This window comes from Lactuca sativa, chromosome 3, assembly GCF_002870075.4.
Source record: "Lactuca sativa cultivar Salinas chromosome 3, Lsat_Salinas_v11, whole genome shotgun sequence".
Lineage (NCBI taxonomy): Eukaryota > Viridiplantae > Streptophyta > Magnoliopsida > Asterales > Asteraceae > Lactuca > Lactuca sativa.
Genome location: NC_056625.2, coordinates 131,908,178 through 131,918,279, shown reverse-complemented (window position 1 = coordinate 131,918,279; position 10,102 = coordinate 131,908,178). Strand labels below are relative to the sequence as shown.

Here is a 10,102-nt window from a genome sequence, read left to right as displayed (position 1 = left end):
AAATCTTTTACATAATCGCATAAAATTTTAGTGTATTTAAAAAAATTAATATTAATAAACGAAAATGAACGAAAAAAAATGAATAAAACGAAAAAAATCAAAAAAAATCAAAAAACAAAGATTTCGTAGAGTTGTAGAGGATCCACAGAGCCTTTAATGGATCCGCAGAGGGTGCTCTGTAGGGGTGTCGAACGGGTAAAATTTTCGGGTTTCGGGTAGAACGGGTCGGGTAGAACAAGTATTTCCTTAAGAAAATAATACCCGATACCCGACCTATATTGTAATTCGAGTTTTTGGGTTTCGGGTACTCGGGTTTGAGGTCGGGTCGGGTAATTATCGGGTATACCCGAAAATTTCTTAAATGACACTTATTGATATATTTTTTATTTTTACATGTTGGTTGGTTTAATAAAGAATTGAGTAGAAAAATACTTCATATAATTAACAAGTACATATATATATATATATATATATATATATATATATATATATATATAGTAACAATACAGATCATTATAATATGTTATGTACTTTTTTTAATTTCATTCCAAATTTTGATTAAAAAAAACCATGAATGTGATTAGCATGGAATAATAGGTCTAAACACAACAAAAAAAAGTCTAAATAATTAAAGTCTAAACACAACAAAAAAAGTCTAAACACAACCCAACTAAACAATAAAAGTCTATACATAACAAAAGAGTAAAATTCATAAGTCATAACCCGATTCCAAACATAAAAGTCTAAACATAACAAAAAGAGTAAAATTCATAAGTCATAACTCAACTCAAAATATAAAGTCTAAACATAACAATACAAAGTATTGCATCTTCATGTTGCCATATTCATTTCCCTTTGCAAGTTTGCATCGACTGTCGAGTCGTCGTTCATAAGAAGGAAACGAAAGGTTTTGTTTTATTTGAAGTATGCGTACGTGACTGCATTATATATTTGGTTTATTTAAAAAACGAATTCGGGTATTCAGGTATACCCGAAAATAGATATTCATACCTAAAACCCGACCTATATTATTATCGGGATAACCTATTACCCGAATGTTCATATCCGTTACCCGTTCTACCCGACCCATTCTACCCAAATTTGGAACGGGTCGGTGGGTAGAACGGGTTTCGGGTTTTTTCGACAGGCCTAGTGCTCTGCAGATCCTTTGGACATTTCATTATTTTTAACTTTTTTTTTGTCAAATTTTTTACATAATAATTACATAAGGTATTAGTGTAATTAAAAAAAATTAAAAATTAATATTAATAAACAAAAATAAATAAAACGAAAAAACAAAAAAAAAATTAAAAAAATTAAAAAACCAACATTCTGTAGAGAGATCCACATAGGGTACTCTGCAGATCATTTGGTCATTTTCCAAAATCCTTTTTTCTTGGTTATTTTCTTTAAACCAACCCTCTTTTTTAGTTATATCTTGAATTTTTTCTTTAATATAACAATATGTATTTGTTTACGATATAACTATATAATTTTAATTTTATACAACTAGATATTCGTCTTGCTATTTTATTTTATAAATGGATACAAAGTTCATTTCTTTAGATAAATTAATACAAATAATTAAATAACATATAAGGAACTCTAGAAATACAAATTTCTCCAAAGCTGAGGGAATGAAACTAACCCACTAACCATAATATTAATAAATCCAATCGTATTAAATTTGTTGACGAAAATATTACCATAACTCTAATTTAACAACCTCCCAAGCCCAAAGCAGGCGTTATTTCAGTTTCTCATCGTTTTGTTTATTGATGCTTATCTCCCATTCCCCAATAGTCTAGGGTTTCTTTCACACAATGGAGTCAGAGGGCAGAACTTCTTCCATCGATGAATGTTCTCAAACGCTCTTGAAAAAGGTAAATTTACAACAAACCCATCATCACACTGCTCAAATTTTCCATTATTATTATTATTTTTTGCAAATATCACGATTTTATTGATTGGTCCACCGAGAAGATCATAGATATGTTTCTTGATCATCATACAAGAAAGGGTTTTCAAGATTATATTTTCTTTTACTTGTATTGTAGTTTTCTTGTTTCTTGTTTAGAGTTTGAAGTATGTTGCATGGCGTTTAATGTAGGAAGATTCGAGGTCTCAAACTCAACATCTGAACACTCTTGATCGTGTAAACCACCATAACAATGAATTCACTAATGCAACCAAGATTTTCGTGGGTGGCTTACCTGCTGATTTAACAAAAGACGAATTCAAAGCTTACTTTGAAAAGTTTGGTTCTATTGAGGATGTAGTTGTGATGTCAGATAAAGAAACCAATAAACCACGAAGATTTGGTTTTGTTACATTTGATTCACAAGATACGGCAAACAGTGTACTAAAGAATAGGTTTTATGAACTGAAAAACAAACGAGTGGAAGTGAAAAAGGCTGTTTCAAAAGAGCGAATGACTAGGAATTTTGGAAGTTATTATGATACTTATAATAACGCTATGTATAATGGAACTACTCTTCCTTACGCCACTGCAACCTCTTATGGTGTGTATTATTATGGGATGAATAGTTATGGATATGGAGCTTATAGTGGTATTGGTTGTGAGGGGCTTCCGTATTTTTATTATCCTTATACCAATCCTAGTTATTATGATAACACTTGTTCCTATCAAAATCCTTATTATTATGCAGATACTTATTCATACATGAGTCCATATAGTTATCATGGGAACAACCCTAAACATTCATATAAATATAGGAATAGAAGTACTACTACTCCTGTTGTCATCAAGAAAAAATCACATTTCAAGAATGGTGATGGTGATCATGATGTGAGAAAGAATACAAATGTGAGTTCAGAGGTTAATGATGAAGAAAGTAGTGTTACGAGGGATGCATTAGAAAATGGTGATGGTGATCATGCTGAGACTAGTGATAGTTTGAGTGTGTGTTGCGATGGTGAAGGTGGTAGTGGTGGTTGTGCTGAGGGTATTCAAGCTTTGAGTTTGTATAGCGATGGATCAGTTGAACAAATGGGAGCAGATGGAGAGTCTTCTTCATGTACGTTGTTGGACTCATGATATATGGTAAGAACTTTTTGGTATGTTAACACTAATTTCATTTTGTGTAATTGATGGGTTAAATTATGTCTATTATATACAATGGTGTTAGATTAGGTGTTTTTTGTTTTTTCTAAAAAAACCACTTATGGCCATTTATTGTTGGGTTGCGCCGTGCAGCACACGCGCAACACTTGGTCATTCGCAGTTGTTTGTTTTTCAGAAGACTTCTAACTTAAAAAATGTTGCGCGTATGCTGCGTGACGTAACACTTGACCCTCTGCTTTTGCCGCAGTCTGTAGAGGTTAAAAAAAACAGATTTTTTATTACATCTTGCAGCCGTTTGGTCCCCTCTTTTGCTACAGAGAGTCGCAGAGTTGGTCCGCAAATTTCATGCATTTTTGTTTCGAAAAAAACAAAGGACACCTAAACTAGTTTTATGTGTGTGGGTCCACATCATGTGAGTTTGGGGGGGGGGGGGGGGGGGGTTGTTTACCTATGGTTGCACACATTCTCAAAACATTTTGGGCCTTCATAACAGGTAGCAAGTATAACAAGTTGGGCTTCAGGACTCAGATTGGGCCCAAACTGGTTAATAGGTCACTTTGTCCAGGGCCCACTTTATGTTGCTGGGCTCTTATATTTCTTGATATGCCATCAAATTAACAAGGCCCTACTTACACTATTACATCATGTAGTTCATTTTTTTTCCTGACCCCATATATTTTTTGGTCAGCTTTCTATTTTGTTATGGATCTTGTTATATGTAGTTAATTAAGTTCTAAATCTTTACCTATTTTAACAGGCAAAACGGATGCAAGTCAACCCCATTGTTGACCTGCAATACCAACTTCATGGCTAAAATCAGAGATCATATTCAAATGTAGGACTGATATTTTATGTTTATGGTTTTTCGATTTTCGTTTCTAGAGGGATCTGAACTGGGATTTATTCAATTATTTTATTTTAATCATTGGACATTTCTTTGACTTGTCAAAAGTATGATTGTTCAAGTGTGTGATTATTTAGTCTGTGAACATATTCCCACATAAAGTTCCTAAATTTGTACATTGATTAGATGAAATGACCTTAAATTCCAATTTGATTTGATGTCGTTTTCCACTACATTCTGGGGGGCATTATGTCTTTAAAAATAAAAAAACTGTATTTATAAACGACATAAAAGTAACATTTGTTTGGCCTTTTCTTTTGCTCTAAAAGAGGATGTGAAAAAAGCAAAATGAAACCCATATTTCCAAGGCCAAAATTGTGTTAACAGTAGACAGACATGAAAGGCACCTTCATCTATCTCGAGGTGTGAGAATATTTTTAATGGTTTCTGCTTAAAAATGGATTCCCTACCAACCAACCACTTTTTAGATGATGGGTATTGAATTCAATGCCTTATTTTCTTTCTTTCCCTTTGTTTCTGGCCCCTATAACCCTACAAGGGTCCTAGGATTTAGGGTACTTTAGTCTTTAGCCATCTCTTGTGAGAAAATTCAAAGCTTATGTATACCTTTCTTTGTATCTTCTTGGAGTTTTTCTCAGTTTGTGATAAAGATGTATCATGGGGTTTCACTCTCATTACTAATTAAAGTAAAACATATTTAGCAAAGTAATGTTCTCCCTTTTTCCATCTTGTGTGTGTGAAATGTCATATATAGCCCTTAAGGCATGTGAATGATGTCATATACACTTAAGATTCTCTCTGCCATGAGAGAGTTGCAGAATTAGCTTACAAGCGACTTAAATGAGAACCACTTTAATGGCGACGACAAGTCTCTTTCTTTCTCTCTCTCTCTCTAAAAGATGGAATTGAAGTTGTGTGTATGTGTAGTCGGGTTGCTATCTATCATCTATGATGTTTTTTATCCAAAATCATTGACATCTATTTTGCCCATTGGTTTTTTCGTAATCTATCACCTTCTATTAGATTTTGTTTGGATTTTTGTGTTCCCCTAAATCCCACCTGAATTTACACACACTTGGAACTCACCAACTCAATTATTCTCAATGACCCCTTTAATTATTTCCCAACATATACATGGTACAAACTATTCACATATTAATATCAATAAAGTTTTCACCTTCTTTATACTATTTCAAATAAATACAAAACCCTTTCATCGGGCCTGCAATCTTGAACTAATCAACCGCATATTCTTAAATTCCATGACTAAAAAATTATCAATGAACACTAAAGTTTAACGGAGAAAACCAAGAATCTTCGTATAAGTAACATTTTGATGCTTAAAGATTGAAAAACAAAATCATGAGTGACAAGAAAATTGTTCTAGTCACGGGTTGTGCTAAAGGTGGCATAGGCTATGAATATTGCAAGGCGTTTGCTGAGCAAAACTGCCATGTCGTTGCTTCTGATATCCCTCAAAGAATGAATGACTTGTTAGAGTTACGAGAACAAGAAATCGAGACATTAGAGCTTGATGTTTTATCGGATATAAGTGTTTCATCAGCCGTGAAAGCTATAATTTTAAAGCATGGAAAGATAGATGTGTTGATCAATAATGCGGGCATTGGAAGCACGGGCCCACTTGCCGAGCTTTCATTAGATGAGATAAAAAAGGCTTATGAAATCAACACTTTAGGACAACTTAGAATGGTGCAACATGTTATGCCTTCCATGGCTTCAAGAAGAAGTGGGGTTATAGTTAATGTAGGGAGTGTTGTTGGAAAGGTTCCTACCCCTTGGGCAGGGTCTTATTGTGCTAGCAAGGCTGCGGTTCACTCGATCTCACATACCCTTCGGTTGGAGTTAAAGCCGTTTGGTATTAATGTAGTTTTAGTGATTCCTGGGGCTATAAGATCGAGCTTAGGGAGTCATAACACGGGTTCATTGTCGCATTATGATTGGAAAGTTTATAAAGATTTTAGTGATGCGATAGCCGAACGTGCTAGAGCTTCTCAAGTTGGTAAATCGACTGATGCATCGTTGTTTGCACGACATGTAGTAAATAAGGTTTTGAGCCCAAAACCGCCGAAGCAAATAATGTTCGGTCATATGACTTCTCTATTCGCTATTCTTTCATTTTCTCCACTTTGGGTTAGAGATCTTTTCTTCACAAAACGATTCGGTGTGGACAAGAAAGTGTGATCGCTTTAGAAAGTTTAAATCTTTATGTTCTTTTCTTGTTTTGTTGGTGTTTTATGATGTTTATGTATGATATTAAGATTAGTCAATATTCTTGACATATTTTTCTTGTCTTTATTGCAACAAAAACGAATTATTTTTCGAATAATCTTGGCATTTGTTGACACTGTCTCGTTACAAGAGCATCAAGTGAAATGTATATATTGTGATACACAACAACCCGTTAGGTGGTTTCCATAGACTACAATATGACATGTTCACAAACATTTTATCTTGGGTCGCTATATGAAGAAATTTAGTAATGAATAGAAGTATGTTGCATAAATTGGTATATTGTTGGAACTTTAGATTCGTAATCTTCCAAAAAGCAAAGGCCTTACCCATCCATCACTAATCAGTCACATTATATCTTCCCACAACCACAAAACTAAAGTATAAACAACCAAATTGCGACTTATTCGTCAAATATAAGCAACTACACATTGTTGATGTATTTGCAACATACCAAATTAGCTATGAATTTTGCCAGGAATTAAATTAGCAACGGATTGATGCCACTAGGTTTTGGGTTAAACAACAAAATATTTGCAATGAAAGGTATCGTTAGTCGCTCATTACTTGTTTTATTAAAAATCAGACGAATGTCCGTGTGTTGCGTATAATTAAAATTATGTAGTTATACGGTCACCAAATACGTGTTGTTTTTATATACTAAATTACAAAGAAAATATAAAATATTATTATTATTATTTTGAATTATATGACAAGAGATATTTATTAGAAACTAGCGATGTATCCCCGCATTGCGGGTGTTAGACGGTTTTTCTTTGTAAGTAATGATGTTCAAAAGAAAAATAGTTTATTTATTTATGCATTGATGAGGAGTTCATTACATACATCAAAACATCAACATGCCTTATCGAGAGATAGGTGATACAGTAGGTGTCTAGTCGTCAAAAATATCTTTCATTTTCTGCTTATATTTTCCAATCCTTTTGTGGATTGATGCAAGCATGAAGGATATATTATCTTCCATGGAAATGGCTTCCACTGTTGTGCCATCGAGAATTTTTCTTGAGATTTTGTAGTTCATTTGTTGTGCATGGATGGTGTTGTCGAATTCATCCTGTATTTATTTCACTACTAACTAAAACTAAGATTATAATATACAATTAGTAAAATCAATGCAATCAACTCATATTTACTCGGATTGTATGTAACAAATGTAAAATGGAGTAAACACCATTGTAACGACATTGTATTTTATCTATACAAACAGATAATAATCATAATTATAGTCTTTTAAATTTTTTAGCAGAAAATATCGTTTAACCACTAATAGCATTCTATTACATTTCTTTAGACATAAAAGGAAAATCCTTACAAATTGTTAGCTATAAAGTGCATTGTTACCATGGGTAAAAACTTATAAGCAAGTCAACGAAAAAGACAAATGTAGTTAACTATTTTGACAAAAATTTACCTTGAACATGATCACACTTGCGAAGATAGTAAGAGATGAGAACATAACATAGTATATAGGAGACACAACAATTGTGTTGAAGGTGTCAAAGGCCTGTAGTCAATATTGCACCTAAGAATCATGTACTCAATAAGGGTAATTTCTTTGAATTAATGTAAAAAGAACAACTTAGTAGAATAACTTTTTCAAATAATTCATTTGAGTAATCATACAAAGCAGAATAGAGAAGGTAAAAGCCCATGTTTGAGGATAATTAACACTCATTACCTATTAAACAATAACAAAAACCCTTATATTCAACATAATAACTGGAGACAGGAAAGATCAAGAGAATAAAGAAAGAAAGAAAGAAAGAAAGTTACAACTACACGTTCTATGAAATACTTCAATAACAAGTAACATAACATGTAGGAGTAAAAAGAATCTTAATCATGTCACACCCCCAAACCAAAACGGAGAAAACGTTCGGGGGCGGATGACATCATGTACAGTATCACAACAATTGAATAATAGTAATCGAAGTACAACAAACATTATATTGATATTGTATAGTTTTTACATCTGTGTTCAAATCATTACATACTTGACACAAAAAATGTATAGCAAAAACTAAAAGATGTGGCTGTATGATACTCCGTCTTCTCCAAAACCTATGTGGACACCTGTTTATTGATTCTTCAAGAATACAAGTGGTTTGAAAAGAGTGTCAACAATTAAGTTGGTGAGTTCATAAACATCTTTGTATTAAAAGTCTGTCATTTGTTCCTTGAAAATGTTAGTGTGTTCTTCCAGATAATCCAATATTTTTTGTTGTAAATGAATTGTAGTCTTAATACCATAAGACCCAAATGTGTAAGTGTTGTTGTACTCTGAAATAGTATAATGTAGTTTTATTATTGTATAAAAGCATATGAAAATGTATGTTCCCTGAAGTATAAGTTTTGCTGTACTGGAAATAGTGTTCTGTAATTATACTTGTATGAAAACCCTTTTGAATGTATGTGCCTGGAACTACCAGCTGTACCGTAAAGTATTGTATGGTAGTTTTGTTATTAAATAAAACTATTTGAAGTTATGTATGTATTCGTACACTTAATATCAAATTGTGAGTTATTATAACCATGCTTGATGACCTAAGATGACCTGATACGACGTTCTTCAGGCGTCGGAATTAATACGACATTTGTCACCCCAGGCCTGCCGGCCTAACTGTAGTTAACAGTTTAGGTGCGGGATTGTCAGTCTCATATAGATCTATACACAAGTGTCACACTCTCACTACAGGAGACTTTGATTATAAATTCAGGACTTTTGTTGGTACTTAGATAAGTACTTGAAGTGTGTCTCACAAAGCTATATTGACGGTTACGCGTAAAATAATAAAATCCATTTTTGTAATGAATAAACTGTATGTATGTCTCATTTCTTAGTGTAATCATAGTGTTAATAATTATATTTTTATATAATTATTTTTGTATTGTATCCCTCACTAGTAAAATGATATGTATGTTCCATAGACTATACCTATTATAGTTTAAAGTATATGTTCTACTGAAATGGAAACTCTTGCATTCTTAACAATTTTGTATGTTTATAAACGTAAATCTGAGATAAAGATATTTCATGAAATTTAACATTTTGTACAAACATTAATAAAATAAGTTGCGAAAATATTCTTTTTATTTAACGTTTTGAAATAATTTTTATACTTATATATATATATATATATATATATATATATATATATATATATATATATATATATATATATATATATATATATATATATATAATTAAGATCGAAAAGACAATCAACAGAAGTTAAGGCAAAATATCGACTCTAAGCCTGTAGAATCTTAATTATATATATATATATATATATATATATATATATATATATATATATATATATATATATATATATTGGTAAAACCGACAATTAAAACAATTTTGAAATAGTTTAGATATTAACACAAGATTGTTTGTGTTTTACTTGTATCCCCCCCCCCCTAAAATATAAAAAATAGTGAAATCGTAGGGGTATGAACTCACCTCGAGTGTGTGTTCTTGGTTGGTTACGATGTGGTAGTGACGTTCTTCGTGTTAAAACATGCGAAAATAATTGTATCCTAATAGTATTTAACACATGATATATATATATATATATATATATATATATATATATATATATATATATATATATATATATATATATATATATATATATATATATATGTAAATTAGATAAACTAACCATTTAAATGTTAAATAACACTAGTTTGTGTAAGACTACTTACAAGGTGTGAAAGAGTTCATGGAAATGGTTTGAATGTTTGGAGTTGTTCTTAAGAAGATTTGAAGATAATCTGGGTAATGGTATGAAGATATGAAGGTTGTTCTTGAGAATTATGAAGATGTGAAGATGTGTTTATGAGTTTTGAGAGGAAAGTTGTAACACCTTGTTCCTGGT

At 32.0% G+C, this 10,102-nt stretch overlaps 2 protein-coding genes across 2 annotated transcripts; both read left to right on the top strand.

The window, feature by feature from the left end:
* Positions 1-1,823: 1,823 nt before the first annotated feature.
* Positions 1,824-3,058, top strand: LOC111903137 (uncharacterized). The gene is made up of 2 exons (XM_023898921.1): positions 1,824-1,883; positions 2,111-3,058. The coding sequence occupies exons 1-2, from the start codon at positions 1,824-1,826 to the stop codon at positions 3,056-3,058; spliced, it is 1,008 nt and encodes a 335-aa protein (XP_023754689.1).
* Positions 3,059-5,312: 2,254 nt separating this feature from the next.
* Positions 5,313-6,239, top strand: LOC111903147 (short-chain dehydrogenase ptmH). The gene has a single exon (XM_023898928.3). The coding sequence runs from the start codon at positions 5,313-5,315 to the stop codon at positions 6,150-6,152; it is 840 nt and encodes a 279-aa protein (XP_023754696.1). The 3' UTR covers positions 6,153-6,239.
* The last annotated feature ends 3,863 nt before the right edge of the window (positions 6,240-10,102 follow it).